Here is a 20,709-nt window from a genome sequence, read left to right on the forward strand (position 1 = left end):
TGAGCTAGTGCAGGTATGTGAAGCAGCACAGCACCCATACGGAGTAATTCCTGGACCAAGAAATATACACATTGTACCATTATCCATCTTGCTAAGAAGGACAATAAATAGCCCAACCATGGTGCTGTGGTTATTTGCAGTATTGCCTCAGCTCATACAGAAGTGGCGTGGGTACTTCCCCAGTACCACCCTGAAGAGCCACAGATTACTGGGATGAACAGGAAAATGGGACATCTAATCTACAACAGGATCCCAAATTACTTGACTTCTTTAGTCTTGCAGAACAACCTTTAAAGAAATATGTTTTTTTCTCCCAAAATATCAGAGAAATAAATGCTAGAGAAGGAAAAAATATATTGAAGCAAAAGAGCAGAAGAACTAAAAGGGTTATAATGCACTTATGAACACATGTATAATCTAAATTAGACGTTTTCTAACGACCAGAAAAGCAAAATTACAGAACAGGGTCCTGTCAGGAGCAATGGGATGAAGAAAAATTGCCCTGTTTTCAAGATGGTGCTTCCTGCCTTCCAGAGGGAATTGTGTGATACAGCTGCCTGCAATAGCAGCAGACTGAATTCCGTGACCCAGGAGATTTCTTCTTGTACTGTGTTATTCATCACTTACGCTCTCCAAAGGCAATAGTATCCCAGGATTTTCATCTCCTGGTTAACACCTCTGTATCTCAAAATCTGGAACTGAGGACTGTTAGAAGAGCAAACCAGTAACCCCAGTGAAGAGCTGCCAGAAGAAGAATTTCATCATGTCATGTTTCTAACCAAAACAGGACAGGTGCACGCTAAAGTTTCATGCTGAACAGGCTAACAGCATTTGGTAATACATAATGTACTGCACTATGTAACATTATGTAGCTGAGGCACTGCTGTAGTATGATTACGTATTTGTGTTAAGACTAATCCAAAGACATGTGCATCAAACCAAGAAGCTAATGTAACTTGTAAACTTTTGACCCTTGTTAAGATGAGATGCATTAGAATTGTTACTGAGGGAGGCAGCTGGGTAAGGTCTGGCAAACTTCACCACTACAAACATCACAAGCAAAGCGATAAGGGAGCCTCACCTACTCCTTTTAAACCACAGAAACAAGGTATTAAATCCTACTTACACCATGTTCAAAGCACACAAAGACCAACTGAGTTTGGACCAGTTCTCCAGAGGTCAAACCCAAAGAAATATTTATAAACAATCAGAAAAGGTAAGCCAATGCCGTGCTAAATAGAGATGACAATAAGAAGAAAAAAGAAGAGGAATAAAAGAGGTGTCATCAGGAAGCTAAAAGAAGCCAAGAAGTTCCAACCCTCTCTAAGAAGTTCTTTTTCGCTCTATCACCTGTAGTATTTTCCACAATAGCCATCATTTGCTATCTCTGAAGAGAAGCAAATATTGAAGGAGAAGAAGCTGCATATGGGAAGAAGATGTTTAGAGAAATTAGGGCCAAATGGTCCCATGTCAGTGAGAGCTAATCAAGTCAGGTGAATGTTTGATACCGGTAAAATAAAATTTAATTAAGATAAACACAAAACAATAAATCATCTTAGGAAAAATATACCCATCACAGGCTTTAAGAAAAATGGGATGGTCATCTAGTCAGGGTCATGGGCACCATTGTAAACAGCTCAAAGGAGATCTCTGCATCTGAAAGCAAGAAAAATGGCAAGGTGCTAGCAACTACAAGGACTGGGACATCAGATCTTTCTCGGAGCTGTGCTCTAAGCTGAACTAATGATCCATATTATACAGGACATCCAGGTACGTGATACGCTAGTAGAATTGTCCAACCCAACAATCTCTGAATCTAATAATGAATGTCATAATACCGTCATTTAAATCAACAATAAGACCTTGCCTGAAATATGGAGGCATTGATATACCCTGTAGCGCAAGAGAATATTGCAGAACTATAACTAGTTCAGAAAAAAGTAATGAAAATGACAAAAGAAATTGAAAAAAAGAACAGCTTGCTTACCTTTAAAAGGACAAATATGGAAGATAATAAATACATTTGATTTCCCTTATACCATCTCACTCTCTTTTATAACATGTAATACAAGGGACCTTCCATAAAATTAAAGAGTGTTAAATTTAAAATAAAATCAGAGAGCACTTATTAAATTGTGGAAGTCCTTGCTTCATGACGCGACCGAAGCCAAGAAATTAATGAGGTTTTAAAAGGGTCTGGATAATTATATGTTTAACAAGATTATCCAGAGTAGCTATAATTAAAAACAACATTTTTTTGGAAGGGATTTGAAACCACATGTTTTAGGATTAAAGCCAGTCTCTCACTAGGAGAGATCAGGATAAATTGTAACGTTGGAGATGGGGGAAAAAGGGTATTCTCTTACTTGCTTACTGTCCTTATCCAGCAGGTACCAGCTACTTTCAGGACGAGGACACTGGTCTAAACGGGCAATTTCTAGACTAGGAAGTCGTTGGATAAGGCATGGGATGTGTGTAGCTCTCAGAGCCTATCTATTCTGTTCTGTATGTATTGCAGTTACACTTGGAGACCTGGACCAAAAGAGAGCTCTCGGTGTACTACGTGCCCAATGTAGGCGTAGGACAAATAGCCCTGTCACTGGTTAGAAAGACAAAGCTAGGAAACTGAGCATTTTTACTGCTCCTATTTGCCAAGGGACACAGAAGCCGAGAGACAGATGAAGTAATAGACTCAAGGACACAAACCAAGTTTGTGGCCGAAGTGAGAAGCATGCTGGTCCTCCTGACTCCAGTCCAGTAACTTGACTCTAAGCCAAGCTCTCCTCACATTCTTCCCAAACTTTACTTTATTTTAAAACAATTTCCTCTTTTTCTTTTTTTTTTTCTTTTTGAGATCCCAAACAAATCTCTGCCTTCCGCAGAAAAGAGGAGGGGTGGAGGGTCTGGGATCAAGCTTGCCTCAGATTATGGGACAAAGTACAGACCCAGTGGTCCCATTTGCTTTCTAGAAGAGCGTGGATGAGAAGCAAGCTCGAATGGGCAAGGCAGCAAGTGCTGTGGGAGGAAGTTGCATTAAAGACTACAACTGTATATTTCAATTAAGATCAACACCTCTTCTAAAGTTTAAGTTGTGCAATTTCAGAAGGATTTTCCTCCCCGCCACCGTCACTTACAATATTAGGCAATTCATCCACAGTCTCAAGAAAAAGCTACTTCCTTTCTAATACCTATCAGACTGTATATACTGTATCTGCATTTTGGCATAAAAACCACCATCTGCACCAAATCAAAAATGTCATACTTTCAGCTGCAGCTGGGAGTTAACTGTTCTTTCTTATTTTCTTCCACCTTTTACACCTTGTGACTGGCATTGTGCTTTTCAGCATTTGCAATCCGGGCCTGTCTCCAGCTGAATTCACCTGCTTTAAATTTTCTGAGCCCTAATAAAAAAGGCCTGCAGACACGTTTGCTCCAAGTGTGCAACCATTTAGGGGTGGTAATGAGTTGGACTGCAGCCTGGTATCTGGCAGACCTTCCTACTTCATGACTCACCGTTAATTAAAACCACACTCTTTGCTTATTCCTGGGATAGCGTTACTTACAAATAATTGAGAGTCTCTCACTGCCTTATAGCCTCCTCCCCTCAGTTCTGTTCTTTAGAATACACTTTTCTGATGGAGATCTGTTTCCCTTAAAGTTGGATGCAGTGTAATGAAGAAGGACATTCATTTTTCAATGAATCTTTGTTGTCCTTAATTCTCATTCTGATACTTTTCTTATTTTGAATTGCTTCTCAATCCACGAGCAATCTTATCCATTGTACTCTACAGCTGGTTTCTGGAGGCTACTGCCATGACAAAGTACAGCACACAACTGAGTATCACAAACTGCTACTCAACTCCAGGCATTTTTTCAGCATGCCCATATAACAACTGAAATGTGATGGATTCACACAGAGCTTTGAAAAGGCCACTTTTAGAAGTATAAACCCAATTATTTAACAGGTTTTCTTATACATAAATTTTGGAAGGAGTAGATAGATTAACCTTTCTTTTTTAATGAAGCCTATTTCCATAGTATTTCACTCTCCCCCAAAGCAAAGAGGTCTGAGAATTGTTCAATGTAAATAATTTCATGCAAAAAGGTAAAGCTGCAAGATAAACTCTCTGCTTTTGCCTGGAAGTCACAGTGATGATTTCTTGATTTATAGAGCCATCTGTGGCTAGGCATCTAGCAATCTGAAAAGTCACCTCTCTTAGGGCTCTGTTGAGCCTATTCAAATCAGCTGATGCATTCTTAACAAAATCTCGTACCATGAATCTCTGATGACTGGTGGCAGGGACTCTTAAACTTAAGAGAGCTTAACTTAAGCTCTTAAACTCTGGAGTTGGCTACGGGGCTGGACTAACAAACCCAGGATTATTTCCCTTGGAAGCACAGTACCAAGCTCAACACTTCTCCTGAAGCGTTTATTTGTAGGGCAGTTATTGCTGCAACTCATTTCGTATTTTCTAATTCAATGGAGTTACAGTATCAGTAGAGAACCACACCAACACGCAGCCACAGGCATCAGTCAGCTAATGCAGAATTCAAAGAACTGATCACTTACTTAGTTTTCCCTTTTCCAGTGTACTCTACCAAGGAAGAATTAAAAATCATCATGTGAAACCCACACAGTTTGGACTCATTTTAGATCATGCCAATATTCTCCCAAATTCAGACACTCAGCTGCATGCTCTGCATATGCATTAGGTTCCTTACAGTCAGTCCTGCCAAATACATATTCCTAGCAGATTCAGCTGCTTCTGCAGCCTCCTCCTAACTAGCAGAAATGATTCCAGGATGTTATGTGCAGACACCTAGAAAGAGAAAGCTGAAGTTTGGAAAAATGTGTTTAATAGGTATTTAATTTTCCACTCTCCATTTCACTCCACCTTTGAAAAACAAGCAGGTTATTCTGATGCAGATTCATCATTTCAGCTGTGAAGATCAGTATTCCTTAAAGCATTGGGGGTCACCTCACACAACAGTAACTATTATCCATTTTAAAAAAAATGCCTGTGATGATAGAGTTTTGGGTGTCACTAAATCTAAACACAGCTGCTGTGTTCACTAAATATTCTGTAATACACACAGTTCACAGAACATAAATAATATTTGCTGGGTTTTGCTGTGAAGAAGTAAAATATATTTACGCAGATTTCTATTTGCCCAGTATCAATATTTCTTTGCAGTCAAAGTTTTCTCCTTCTTCTCCCCCATGCTCTTCCTCTGTGGAATATTCTGGCCCATCTAGTTGCATTGGTGGATTGCCTTGAGGTAGCCAGTCTAGGACCAACCCAATTTAAAGCTACACTCTGTGCTATGTAATCAGTGTTTGTTAGCTCAGTTTTTTTCCTTGCATTCCAGGCAAATGACTATTGAATCCTGCCTGGAAGCCAGTACCCATCCTCTCCGGGAGACCGAGCTCCGTTCGACCTAGACTCCAGGCTCAGGCTCACCTCTGAACCAAACAAAAAGTGAGTATCTGAACATTGTCATCTAGATTCAGAGGAACCTAAGCATGCCCTTTTGTTTTTCTTCTGAGCTTCTGCCATCAGATTACTCCTATTTTATGCACGTGCATGCTTTCTTTCCAGGAGACCAAGGGCTTCAAGTAAGTCGGTTAGGGCCCACTGTGGTAAAATGCAACTCTTTTTTAAAAGAGAGATGGGCTGAACACAAAACATGCTAATTAGCCACAGTTCTTAATACTTCAAACGTCTCCCCTTATGGGTATAGCCCCCGATTCTAGCCTGCTGGTAAATCCATTTTGCACAGCTCAAACAATAAAGCAGATTTAAAGCTGATAAAACTGGCTTCCAGGAGACACAGCAAAACCTTGTGTACACTCATCAGACCGAGGCCTACATATCCTCCAATGTGTAGTTAAAAGGTGCAATCTTCAGGCAATCCTCAGCTGCCAGGAGAGCCTGTGAGAATTACAACTGCAACTGAGTATAAAGCACAGTCCTGATACTGATCTCTCATGTGCTAGAAACTTGACCAGCTTCTGGCAATACCACAATCCAGACAACACGGCAACACGCAGAGAGGCTTTTTTTCCTCTCTATAGTGGCACCAAAATGGGCAGCTGATCCCCCTAAATACTTTACCCACTTCAAAGTGCAATTTCTATTTGAAGTGAGCAAGTTGCAAATGTCTTCCCTAAAAATGGAGTTTTGAGAGCAAAGAAAAAAAACATTCCACCCATACGTAAAAGAAGACAGAAAATGAGACCCAAGGCACGCTAGACAGTCTGATAAAAAACATGTTAAGATTAGTAGTAGGAATTTCTCTGCATCCTGGGCTAAATTCCCACTGCGGCTTTTTATATTATAAAATTGTTTCCCTCTTTCTGTGGATTTTTCTGCATTCGGTATCTCTGCCATTCTTCTTCCCACTAGTAAAATACACAGCAAATATCAACACTTCCAGCTAAGCCATTCCCAAAAATTATCCTCAGGCTCACTCAGTATGACCACAGTTTTAGATAACTCCTTCCATGAACGTAATAGAGTCTGTCTTCCCTTCTCCTAAGAGTCATTTCTGATAATCACTCAGATGCTGCTGTTATTCTTGGATAACAAGTTTGGAAATATGGATGCTATCTAAGAAACTAAGCAATGTATGTAGCAAAACAACCTTGTCAAACTTAACCAGCAGCTCTGGTGAAGAACAACTTGTGATCGACTGTCATGATAATTTCTTAACTCAAAACGATTTGAAAAATTCAGTAGCATATCTACCACTTCTCATATTCTGCTTTGTTTTCTCAAGATAATAACAACTGTAGCTTTTCCACTTTAAAAACAGTTGTTTAGTTTCCTGAAAGTAAGTTCACTTCTTAACGTACCCAGTCCTCATGAAACCATTTCAGAACACGTCAGACAGGAATGCCAAAGCTCACTATTAGCTAAAAGTCGTACAGATAGAAATGTGTATTTGATACCATTTCCTCATTTTCAAATTGCATGTTGCACTGTGCTGCATCCTCGGTTACTGGCTTCTGAAACATGTTGCGGCAGATGAGCCATATTGTCAGACTAGCAATGAACATCCCAATATCTGGTACAAATAGTCTGATCACGTTGCCAGCATCTGCTCCTTTCACACTGTATGGGATGAAAAAAAAAAAACAAAAAAAACAAAGAAACATTTGTTACTTCTAATGACATTTTCAACTGGAACAGAAAGTTAGCTCAAGGCAAAGAAAAAACCCCAAAAACCCAGTAATAAGAAAGCTTCGCAATATGGGAAATATGAAGATGATCAAGGAACTCTAGACGGACAGATATTTTTGTTCTCCAGAAGTACAGAATAAGTGATTATTCACTGGGAGCTCACATACTCATATTTTTGTCATACTTAGCAGTTTGATTAACCCAATTCTGAATCCATTTTGTGGAGAGCAACCCAGGAATGACCTTCAAATTCAACAAGAAAGATTTCAACTGAGTTCCTAGAAGATCCATGTGTATAAATCACAATCCCTTTACTGGCATCCTTTGCAAAGACAACAGCACCCAACTCCACCAAGGAGGTCAAGCAAAGACAAGATAGCATTCATGTCACCCCTAAGGGTGCCCTAATCATTCCTGGCACACAGAGGAATAACCAGAAAGTCTGTAATATTTTAATATGTTTTATTATGTTAACTGTTAATACATTTTATTCAACCAGACCTCTTAAATACCTTTTTGGGTATTTAAGTACTAATATTAAAGTACAAATATTTAAATACTAATTAAAGTGTTAGGTCCCTGCCAAGAAAACCTTTCTTCTCCTCTGAAAGATTTGTAAGGCTGGATGGATTTTATGTAGAAAAAAAATTGTACTGCTTCATTGTGCAGATTTAATTGTTTAGGCTGGGAAATATGATTTTATGGATTTGGATGTGGTGTCTGAATTTGGTTCACTGTTAAAATGGAGAGCTTGGATTCAGATTTAGTGGCACAATGAACAGCTTATTAAGCTGCTGCATGGACTTACTGAACTTTTAACTATTAACGAGAGGATATAATCTTAATTATTTGAAAGTGTACAGCATATACCTGCCAATCTTGAAGTTAACACATTTTAAATATGCAGCTCCAATTTTAATTTAAATTTAATTTTTTATAGGGCTTTATAATCAGTTCTGAGGACAGGTGAGGCATCTGTATAACTCCTTGGGCATAGGTGAGTGAGCTAGACCAGCTCTTCATAGCCCAAACTGGTAGAAAACCTTGACAGGTTGTTTTATAGATACAAAAGAAGAGATCACCTGTGGCCTTTCTTTATCATAACACTAGCAGCTTTGAAGCCTAAAAAAAGCTGTTTGTGAAGGAGTTACCTGCAACTGCTGCCATTAACTGCCAATCTAGAGTAGCTAAAAAGTCTCTAATGTGATTACAATACAACCACTGTCAGGAATCTTGTTGGCCTGCTCATATGTCCAAGATCGAATCCTGTATTTCCATCACTGCTGCTGACCCAGCTTTTCCACTGCTGTATATCTTGCAAAATAACATATGCCCAAAGTGGGAATAAGGTAAGTGACCAGAAAGCTAGCTTTCATGTTTGTTTCAACAGGTACAAATGAGTGTATCAGTCATGGGAAGCAGCGAGCAACGTGCAGGTCTGTGGGATACTGTCCTGTGGCACAGCTATGAAATGGACCCAGAAGTACTACTGAATTGATTCAAAACAGGAGAGGGAAAATTCAAGCTCTAGTTCTTCTTCCTCCCATGCTCAGACATAAACACAGAATAAACCGACAAGGTGCTGCCTAAGGAAAACAACTTAAGATTTGAAATTGCAGCTTCTTGTAAAAGGAAAAGAAAGAAATTGTAATCATGCAACCAGGAAACTTCCTCCTCTGATGCTCTTTGCTGTTATAGATTAACCCTGAATGGCCATGCACTATACGGCAGCTAAGTGGCTTGAAAATGTTTTGCTAATGGCTTCGAGTTGTACTGAAGCAGAGAAAAAAATTAAGCCATTGAAAGGCTTGTAAAAGAGTTAGATGGCAAAGTCCTTGCTGGATTGCTTGCACGTTTCTTGTGCCACTGCTTCAAGCGAAGCATGCTGTAGAGTCAACTGGCATATGACAGCATAGCCAATCTGTTTAACATTACAGAAAATACAGGCTTGACGTGTCAGTTCTTTTTGCAGTACCGTAGCTCTTACTGTCACTGAAGATTAGCTAGTCAAGGCACTGAGTCTGCACTTTCTCCTTTGGCAGAAAGCAGTAAAAAGTACATGTTTAATGAACCTAATTCCCAACAACAGTGTACCCAGGATTCACAATAACAATAATGAATTAGTTTCACTTATCCTGATTGTTATGCTGAAACCTGCCTATTAAAGCGGTTTTACTAAATAAGTGGCAACAAAATCTGAATTCTTGATTCTGAAAGTATCACTCAGGCATTTTTTAGAAAGAGTTGAAAAAAACCCTGAAGCCAGTATTAGTTAGTGTAAGAACAGTATAAATTTGCTAGTCTCATATTAAAAAACGGATCAGATTATTTCTATGTAATACTTCTGCGAGTTTTTTCTGTACACAGCTATGCAGTCCCATCTAAAATAAATTTTGCCTCACTTCTGAACTTAAAGCACAAGTCCATCAGATTCAACCACTCACACACAAACAAATTAAAAGGTGGTAGCCTTCAAATACCAGTGCTTCTTAGTTGCACCAGGTTCTCCTTCCTCACATTGTACTCCCATGGAGCCACACTGGGTCTTCCTTCGCGTATCCCACTCCCCAGAACAAGGGGAAACCCCTGCGGGAGCACTGCCTCTGTTGCAGCTCACATTTCTTTCCACTAACCCAAACCAAGTGCTTCTGATCTTTCAAAATAAATCATTTAGCATGTTGTTGTGAAAGATGTAATGTACAGTTCAGGCTAGCAATAGAGAGCCTGAACAGTGATACTTAACCACAGAGCAGGGAAAAATTCTGCACATGAATAGTTTATTCACCAAAACCAGTCACAAGTGTATGCTGTCCCCATCTCCCCATGAAAAGCAAAACAAATTGACCTCACTGTGATAATTAAAAAGGAAACAAAAGATCACTTGAAAATAGAGAAATGTATACTCTTCTGTAAAGCAGAATAATAAACTGCTTCATTCGACCTCAAGCAATTTGCTCCCCAGTTTTTCACAGCAACAGCTAAAACAAAAATCAGTTATTCCCACTTGTTATCTCTGGCAGTACAAAAAAGAATGGTAAATACTGCAATCATTCCACAAACATCTCTCACTTTATTTGCGCATTCACACATGGTCATATTTTGCATTTGATAACAGTCTATGCATTGTGCTCTTTGCTCCAAAAGAGGCTCTCTAACGACAAAGTTAAAACAGAAGCACAGGAAACCTATTCAGGAGATCTCCTAGAGAAACAGCTTTTTTTAATCCCTGCAAGAATCACAGTGTACAATGAATTGGTCATAGCCCTTGATCTACAGCTAGTACAGCATCATTTACCCACCTAAACTGAATCATTTACCTACAGGGCAACTTTAATTGCAATAGATACCTCTGACTGAAGCTTACAACTCAGCCAGAAACATGTTCTGAAATGTAATTACAGTAAACAGCAGCTTTAGAATGATCTTCCCCCTCTTTCATTCTTTCTTACAGGATGCAGAAGAAAACACCGCTTCCCCCCCCCCAAAAAAAAAGTCCGGGGTTTTAAATGTTTTTCTACCTTCCCTTGACCAAGTAAATTACGTTGCACATATTTTTTAAGACAAGGGACTACTACAGTTAGGGTTGCAAGAGTTCCTCTGTAACAAAAATAAATTTCATGGGACAAAAGGGATTTTATGACTTCTGCATCAATATGTGAAACTTTTACCATATCATCAGACCCCTAAACCAGCAGTTTCCTCAGCAGTCAATCTGTGTTCCCCTGTTGTTTTCAACTGTATACTTTAAAATTAAACTACCTTAAAAAGAGATCATCTTATTTTCGGTGTTTATATAGAATTTTTCTAGGACTGTGTCACCCTGGTCCACTTCTGAAGTTCACTGGTGCTAAAGAAATTACTAGGCAAAATTTCCCAGTTTATCTGCATTGAGCATAGAGTTAGCTGTGGACACGCAGGTTAAAACCGCTCTCTTACTTCATGTACACTCACTAGCAGTCAAACAAAAATCAAATGCCTTGAAGAAGCGAAGCCAGCATAATTTAAACATTACATTCTTGCGTGGTGCTCCAGAAATCAGCAATTGAGTTTTCTGAAAATAAAATTTTCATTTTTTTTCCTTTCTAGAATAACTATTTCTTACAAATTAGAATTATTCATCTTCTACTGCATGCACAAAGCTTTGGTGAACAATGAAGTGTTAATACTGCCTTACCTGGTCTGATTTCATTTCTTTAGAATGGCAGACACATTACCTTCCTCTTTATTTCAGATTTACAGAATAAAGCCAGAAAAGCAGCAGAGCTATTAGAATTCAAATTGCAATGGCTTCAATAGAAAAAAGTAAAATATATAGTAACACATGTGTAAAGCAATATGCATAATAATATACAAAATACTCCACATATAGAACGAAAAACAACAGTCTTCAAACTCTAAATATTTAATATTTTGTTACAAACAAACAAAAAAAACTGGGAAAAAAAGAACAACCAGTCTTTCTTAAACAGAACTCAAATTAATTCAGCATCAGCAATATATCACAATGTTAAGCTTATGTTAAATGGTAAATCAAACAATGCCTCCAGATTAAAGCCATGTAAAAAGCTTGATTTTACATTGAATACTGGGTATACAAAGTATTTTAAACCTTATTTTTTATCTTAGTTCTAAAAATTTCTCAAAAGTCTTATTCACTGCATACTATACTACCTTTTCTCCCCTCAGGGGTTTTCTATAGCACCTGTTTACTTTCTAATTAATTGATTTAATAAAACTGCAATTAGATAACACTGTATTAACAGTTTACAGGTGATAAACTAAGGAAGAGATGCATAGATGCTAATACTTTCCATTCATCTTGTTTGGTCACTGTGAGACATCTGATATTTCCAAGTGGATCTAATATTTCAGAGTAATTTATGCATCACCGTAGATGTTTACAGCACAATTCCCATGGGCTTCACCTGCAACTGTAATCACTTGGATTGGAGGCAAATCAGACCCAAGAATCACAAGCATGGTCCCCTGGAAATGTGGACTGGCAGTATCACACAGGTGCTATGTGGTACTGTGAATGATTCATTTGTTTATCACTAGTATCCTCTCTGTGATCCAAAAATAGTGGAAGCTTTGAAGGTACCAAAGGCTAGAAACCAGATTGCCTTAGAGATGTGCTTGCTGATCCTTGCTGTTGGAAGTAGGTCTTGGGGGTGGTTGCAGCTGGAAACAAGTTAAAGAGGCCCCTTGTCCTCTCTCAGTTTCAACTAAGGATGAAGTGTCTGCCTCTGCACATACTCTGCTGGGAAACCCACACTTAACTTATCTGGGTCTGAGGACTGCGGACCTGGTCTGAGCCACAACCAGCACTCCAGTGAACACAGGATGCTCACAGTCTATATTCATGCTGGCATGACTTGTCCCTGCTGGTTCAAAAGACAAGTTACATATGATGTTGGTTCACATGGCAACCCTGACACGACCCTCAGGGCAAACCTCCGCCATGGGTAAAGTATGCATGTTGCTGAGCACTGGTAGGTCTGCCTTTAGTCATTTCCTTACCTCGTGCTCACCCACAAATTGAAAATAAATTATGTTACAAAAATAAAATACAAACGTATTAATAGTAATATCCACAGGGCTGTGCATGATCACTCTTAATCCTGCACTGCCTTAATGTGACTGTCCTCTCAGTTTATGCAGAGCATGCCATGTGTTTTACCCAAAATACCTGAAGTTGCACTTTGAGAGAATTTTGGTCATGCAAAGTAAAAGAGTGGGAGGAAGAGGGAAGCAAAAATGCATAGAAAACTACTTACCAAAATATTTAGCATGCACTGACCTACCCAACATACAAGTTCAAAGGGCTCCTGAAGTATTTGTAAAATCTTAATCATTGCTTACAAACTATGCCTGCATGGATTCAAAAACCAAAAGTACACTTCGCTTTCTCAGGAAAGATACCTTGCAATGAAGAACACTTTCTGTATTGCAAAAGTGCTTAACCACGTATTAACCAAACATTTGCTTTCCAAACACTGCTACACAGAGAGAGAGCAGCTATTTGAAACTAAATGCACATTGCCGAGTTTTTGGTGCCTCATTGCTTGCATAAAACGTTCAACATTAAGAAATTATGGATATGTGCAATATGTAAAATGTTGATTCATGCCAATTTTTCTTTTTTAAAGCGCCCACTGTTTCTTGTTGTTCATTGATCTTCTAATAAAGGCCAAATTCCAGCTTGCCCAGGGCAGCACGCAGAAGACATAAAATTTAGCTGGGATTTAGCAGCTATCACGCAAAGCGCTCAGCTGTGCTACTGCCAGACTCGTGACAGTACAACATCCAGCTCGCTTTGCCCGTGTCCCGCAGCTCCAAATGTGGAGCAGGACTGATGTTGCACAGCCAAGGGGAAGTGAGCACATTCCCCTCCACACCCAGGGCGCTGTGCTCACCAGCCCCCACAGCCCTGTGGAAATGACAAGCCCATCCGCAGCACAAATTATTTCAGGTCAAAATGGGAATGTGATCCCAGATGGAGGCAGAGCCAAAGTGAGCAGAAGAGACCTGAGGACACCTGAGCTGTAGGTGCATTTTGGTCTGAAATCTTCAAAGAGACTTTCCATTGCGAGTGTGTACACTTCTCGCTTCTCACTTACGCACACGTTGTATAGGGATTTGGCTAACGCACTAATTCAGTATTCACTGATCACTGCAAAACATTCACAGTTAAATCTGTCCATAATGCTCATAAATACTTGGTGACTGACAGCAAAGTGTTTACATAAAGGCACACAGATATCCATATGTTCCACAATATTCCTGACTAAAAGAAAGTGCTGGAAAGACTGAAGCAGGCTGACATTCAGTGATTATTTCAAAACATATTTGCTCCCTCTCTCCGCAGCTTTCACTGGTTGGAGCATAAACAGATCATCACTTCAAACTACTTTTTATTTCATTCTATAGCCAGCATATAATATAATCACAGAAAAAGTACAACACGTCTAGATTTTCCAGTCAGCTGCAGATGAGGAGGGAATAATATTTCCCCCAATTACAGCAAGCGACATTGTAAATTACTGTCATTTTACAAACCCTCAATACAGAGGAAAGGCATGCAGCCACTAGGAAACGCCACGGTTCGAGCTGGAGCGCCCATTGCGCTTCAGTGAGTGCATGGGAGACCCCTCCACCCTCCCAGCCCCATTCCTAATTCAAAACTATCCAAGTGCCACATTTGCAGGGATGGGACCATTCAGCAAGACCCTCAGTTCTTCCACATGAAACAGCTCCCAGCCTACCCTGCTTGCTCTGGACATGCCCATCTTTCTCTTCGCAGCGTCAAGCGGGACAGGACAGAAGGCAACGTCTAACCTTCCCCACCGTCACCTGCCTGAAAATCCCAGTGGCTTAGAGGCAAAAGCACATGGGCATTGCAGGAAGCTGGCTCTGGCCATCAGGGGCATGTGTGCAACATCTCCCCTCACCCCCAGCTGATTTCCATTAAAACTGGCCAAAAGAAACATCCTGATTTACCCTTGGTGCACTTTGTTCAATTCTACAGCATCAAGTCAAAAAAGAAGAGTGGTAGACATCAGTGGCAACCCAAATGTGCCAACACCCTGAGATGTCACTTCTTCTTTTTCTGTAAATGGAGCGTATGATACAATTCCTGGGTGGCAAACACCCCACGTACATGTGGGAGGGGAGAGGACTAGTTCCCTGCATTGCTTGAGGCTATCTGCTCAATGGCTGGGATGTTTGGCCACCAAAGACCTCTCTCAGGTGTGGGAGGCAACTGTGGTAGTGTTTTGCCAGTGTGGGAGACTCTTACCTTGGCTGAGCATTGAAAAGGACAGGACTGCTCACATCGAAATGGGGCAAAAAGGAGCTGAAGTCAAGTGCTCCCGCTTTTACCTCCCAGCTGGGTGCCCTTTGTCAGCACACTGCAGCAGGCTGGTCAGACCCTGTACATGGTATGTTAGTACTCCACTGGCCACAGTCTTCCTTATGTTTCACGTGCCAATTGCTATTTGGAGATCTCACATGATTTATTCATGAACAAAAACCAACAAAAACAAAATAAAACACAAAGCCAAACCGTTAAGCATGCGTCCTAGAGAGTTTTTGGATACTAATTGCAATGCTGATTGCTCTCCAGATTAAAACAAAGACTGGCTCACATTCTGCTGCTGGTGGGTTTACCACTGTATTGCTCCCAGCTACCACTGTACTGCAGGAGGCTGGGCCATGCCAAGAAAAACACTGACAACAGTCTCACAACTCAAGTGCTCAAACAACGCAAGCCATAAAATACCTTCTATCAGATGTTGGTTTCCTTTGAATCCCTAGGTTAAATGGCATGAGAAAAGTTAGCCGAAATTAATTTAGCTGAAAAGAAAATAAGCACAAGGGGTGGCAGGAAACGAGCAACCTAAAAACCTAATGCAAACAGTTGGATAAATCCTGAATGGAGACGACTTCTGAGAGGACCTTATGCCGTTGCTGAGGCAGCCCAGACCATCAGATCAACATGACATGACGACACGCTTCAGAGGCACAAGAATTCTACATGGAAATTATACAATTGTCTGAGTGCACAGAAAATTTCTCCTCACTTGCAGGTAGCAAGGAGAACATATCTGACATATAAAATCTAACACTTAGTAACTATGAAGCCTCAGTTAGAGATTGCTCTGCCATCACTTCCTTCAATTTCATGATACTCCTTTACTTCAAATAGCATCTGTTAATCTGTAGGTACCTAACTGACATGAGGTTGCTCTTCTTTTTGCAAACTACCTAGACTACTGTAGCATGCTGTTAGAAATGACATAGAGTAATAACTATCCAGTTTTCAGCTTTTGTTTTCAATGTGGTAGAAATGGATTATTTTCTCATTAAGTTTTTAAAAATTTCCCTGTTCAACTTTAAGCTTCATTCCTGTTTAATCTCATTGGGTTGCTGACTGCACGTGTGCTGCAGTTGTTAGCAGAAAACAAATTTACCTATTTGATTTACAACCATGTGCCTCACGATCTCTTATTTGTCTCCCTGGTTTTATCTAAGGCCCACCTGTGAGCATTATTAAGTCTTTTTGCTTTTTTAACCACTGGTGTCGTATAAAAAAACCTAAAAGCTGCCACCATGGGATTTGGGAATTCTCCTGTCATAAATATACAGCCAGTATAACACTCTGGTGGAGGGGGCTGGAAGAGAAGCATCAAGATGACAACAGGCATACTGTGCTCTGCTAACATTTGCTAGATTGAATGACCCCCTTCCACACCTCCCTCTCATGAAAATCTAAGCCTCCTACTAGAACAGAACAGAACAGAAGAGAACAGAATAGAATAGAACAGAACAGAACAGAATGGTTGGAAGGGACCTACAATGATCATCTAGTCCAACTGCCTGACCACTTCAGGGCTGACTAAAAGTTAAAGCATCTTAGTAAGGGCATTGTCCAAATGCCTCTTAAACACTGACAGGCTTGGGGCATCGACCACCTCTCTAGGAAGCCTGTTCCAGTGTTTGACCACTCTCCTGGTAAAGAAATGCTTCCTAATGTCCAGTCTGAACCTCCCCTAATGCAGCTTTGAACCATTCCCACACGTCCTGTCACCAGATACCAGGGAGGAGTGATCAGCACCTCCCTCTCCACGTCCCTGCCTCAGGAAGCTGTAGAGAGCAAGGAGGTCGCCCCTCAGCCTCCTTTTCTCCAAACTAGACAAACCCAGAGTCCTCAGCTGCTCCTCACATGTCATGCCTTCCGGCCCTTTCACCAGCTTTGTTGCCCTCCGCTGGATGCACTCAAGGACCTTAGCATCCTTCTTAAATTGTGGGGCCCAGAACTGCACACACTGTTCAAGGTGAGGCCACACCAACGCGGAATACAGCAGGAAATACTAGGTGCACCACAGTCTCTTACTTTTTTCTGAAAGCACTGATTTTAATTATTGCCATCTTCCTGTCATAGACTACAATGCTATCAACCTTAAAAATAATCCAGTTTTGACCTATTGGGTTTCAGACTTCTCGCTGAACATACTAACAAGAGGAATCACCCTCTTTCTGCTCACTAATTAAAACTGTCCTCACATGGTCATATTGTTAATATTCCATATTGAACTCAATGGGCAATCAGTGTTTTGCAAACACGCACAAAATTGAAACATGCACCATGAAAAGCTGCTAAGTTAGAGCCTATAGCGTTCCTAATGAGAAGGGAGTGGGAACGGCATAAAAAGCGTCCCTGACTCCTTCTGTTGGAATTGTACCGGTCACTTCTGCAAAACAGCAGCATTGCCAGAGTAAGTCCCAGAGACAGGACTGAAGGAGCAGCTGGAGCCAAGAGTCTGGTCTATAAGCACGATTTTGCAAAGGGATGTGGCAGCATACGTGTTATTTCCGACTCAGGAACTGCTCTCGAGAGGTCCTCTCCAAGCACCTTCACCTAGAATACAGACTTGAAGAGAGCTGATACACCAGGTAAAAAATCGTAATGATGCTGCCTGCAATTAACAAAGCTGTATCTCAGCTCACATGGATTCCTAAAGCACAGTTTCCCCCAAAAAAACGCATACCAGAAATAATGAAAAGAGATTGACTAGGAGGATGTTTCAGAGACTTCACTGAAAATTAATAGAGATCTTTGTCTTTCAAAGTTTTATCGTCTCTTGGACAGTAAGTAGTTGGAGGATAAAGTTCTTTGCTCGCTCATTTTGCCATGGGAAGAGAGAGCCAGATGATCAGCTGATACCAATTAAAAATTATTGGTCAAGATTACAGAAGGAAATGAAATATGGGGGCAGACTGATCTGATTTCTAGCGGCACTGAACTGGAGCAGATGTGAGCATCAAGTCCTGCATCTCTTCTTTCCTCCCACATGTCTTTTTCTCCTCTGAATGGTAGCCCATGAAGGGAAATCTTGGCTTCTCAGTAAGTTCCCATAATTCATCCAGATTTCACAATAACAGTATATATTCCTTTGTGTTCTGACAGTGTGCAGAGGCCACATGAGTCCCCAGTGAACCGGGGGTGTTAACCTCTGTTCCATTTTTCTCATCATATGCATATGGAAAAGAATATTTACTGGCTGCTTGGAAGAGTCAGTACAGAACATTTACTCATGTCAAAAAAATGGGAAAAACCCTATACTATGGAACTCTCTTCCAGGGTTAGACTAATTTTTCAACACAATTGTTACTTTCTGAAATAAAGAAATCTCACTCATTTCCTCTATTCTTTTCTGATTAATTATTTATCAGTTTACACTACTCTTTCACATTAGCTCACCATTTGCCCAGAGCATTTAATAATAATTTTCCTTTTTCATACAGACAAAGTCTACTAAAATTTTCTGTTCATTCAGCTACTTTCTTTTTTGCATATAGAAAAGGCCTTCATGTACCTGATTTTATTTCTCTTAGTTTTCTAGTCATTCTGAGCATTTCCAGAGCTCTCAAAAAGAGGACTATTTGACCACACTTCAAATGCATTTTAGGACTTGTGCACAGTGTGGTTGTTGCAAGTAGTGTATCATGAAGAACAAGCTTTAGATACAGAGATAATCAGTTTTTTACTTAAAAAAACTTTATTAGCTGGAAGAAAATTATTAAATGAATGTAAAAGAATACTATTACAGTATTATAATACACTACAATACAGTACAATAATACACAAATGTATTCTTTCACCTTTGAATTATGTCAGGCTTTATTTTTATATCACTGTATGACTTCTTATCCTTGTTTTTCGCATTCATGTGCTTTATTCTCTTCACTGACGAGTTTTTAAGTTAAAAGTTACAGCTGATTTGACTGTTCATTCACAACTGCATCTGCTATAGCAATGAATCTTTCGGTTGTGCAATCACTTGCCAATGTCATCACATAGCAGGGGGATGCACTCTGATGGCAAACACACACATACACTTAAGCTACAAGAAGACAGCAAATAAATAAAAAGTAACCAAAGTAGTTTTTTACATGCTGAAGCAGAAGAAAGGAATTTTATGACACTGCAGTGACAGTGGGAGGGGAGGGAAGAAGAGATGACAGACACAGAAGAAGATAGATATGCTGCTGTTTGCAGCAATATGGAACAAATATAAAAACTGTACTACCGTTTCCACCCTGGCAGTTTGGTTGTCTGCAGTTTACAGAATCAGATATCTAACAGTTGCTTGATCCATTCTCATAGTGCAGAAATCAGGCTAGCATACTGGAGACAAGGTAGCTTAAAACTATTCCCCTTTTAAGACTGAGATGTAGTTACACGATTAGTGTTGCAAGAGTCTTTCACAGCTTAAACATTACCTTGATAATTGCCAAAGCTTTACTGGGGACCCTATGTTTTCCTAAAGTTTCACCTTCTGCAGTCATGTGACTGTGAGAGTCACCAACTTCTCCTTACAAAGAATACACATATCCATTTTCAGCTCTCACAGTTATGAAGAAAAGCTGTGAAATGTGAAACAACTTCACTCTTAAAGGTTAAAAACCCGGAGAAAAATAACATTAATTTTAAATCATTCCACTTTGAAGCTATTCATGATTATTTTTGGCATCCAATTTTTACTTATTTATTACTTTAAGTTTGACAATAGCAGAAAAGCCATGAAAATACTTCAGGGAGTGTATCTGTATATCTGCAAAAGCAGTAATCAATGCAGCAAGGAAAAGGAAAATTATTTTTTGTTTCTTGCTAAAAAATATTACATACTCAAACATACATATCCTTGGTATCTTCATGTGAGTGTATCTAGTACCAGACATCTCTTTACAGGCAGGAAAAATAAAGGCATATCAGAAAATATTCACCTTTTTCAAACAGGCCACAAATAAGTGGCCAAGTTTTCAGAAATTATAGATACTGACATTCTGTCTGGAAATCAAAATTTTCACTGGCCCCAAAATTATGGATTTATAGTTCCATGCTAAAAACCCAACACTTCCCCCCCCTAAACTGACTTCTGTATGTGAGGTCTGTCCTTAACATGAAGAATTACAAAGTCACTATAATTAGAGATAGTCTTAAGGTGCAAAACTTGAATTTCTGTCTTGATCCAAATTGCTCTAGTAGACCTACTTTTAAGACTGGAAGCATGGGACAAGCCCATATTAATTCCTATTTTGTCCTGGCTATTAAATTATTCCATTTCCCAAAAGCTAGCCACAGGGCTGGAAGCATTGGGAAGTAACTTTATAAAAGTATTTAGCTTGGCTTCTAAATACACCTTTGCTCTACTGTTAGAGAAACACTATGATGTATGTAAGCAACCTTCACCCCTGCTGATAAATAAATAAGTTTCAGGTTTGTTTGAAAGACTTCTCCAAGTGGGGTATATTTCAAAGTTGACTTTTCTTAAAGAACAAAAGATAAAACAGGTACGAAAGCTACAATGTGAAGCCATGTCAAAGGTCAGCTCCCCAGGGTGTGGTCTAAGAAAAAGCAACAACTATAAAGTTTCTATAATGCTTAACTACAGTACAGCTCAAGAGAAGTTTTACCCCAGTAGTGTTTTCTATTTAAAATTTTATGCAAGCATGAAGGAAG

General features: G+C 39.8%; 1 protein-coding gene across 1 annotated transcript in view; it reads right to left on the minus strand.

The window, feature by feature from the left end:
- PIEZO2 (piezo type mechanosensitive ion channel component 2) overlaps positions 1 to 20,709 on the minus strand; it is a 318,116-nt gene that overhangs the window by 134,487 nt on the left and 162,920 nt on the right. Inside the window, exon 5 of the mRNA XM_050891534.1 lies at positions 6,953 to 7,115. Within this exon, the coding sequence (XP_050747491.1) occupies positions 6,953 to 7,115 (163 nt within the window). The remainder of the gene's footprint in view (positions 1 to 6,952; positions 7,116 to 20,709) is intronic.

The sequence above is a fragment of the Gymnogyps californianus genome, chromosome 2, assembly GCF_018139145.2.
Source record: "Gymnogyps californianus isolate 813 chromosome 2, ASM1813914v2, whole genome shotgun sequence".
Classification (NCBI taxonomy): Eukaryota; Metazoa; Chordata; class Aves; order Accipitriformes; family Cathartidae; genus Gymnogyps; species Gymnogyps californianus.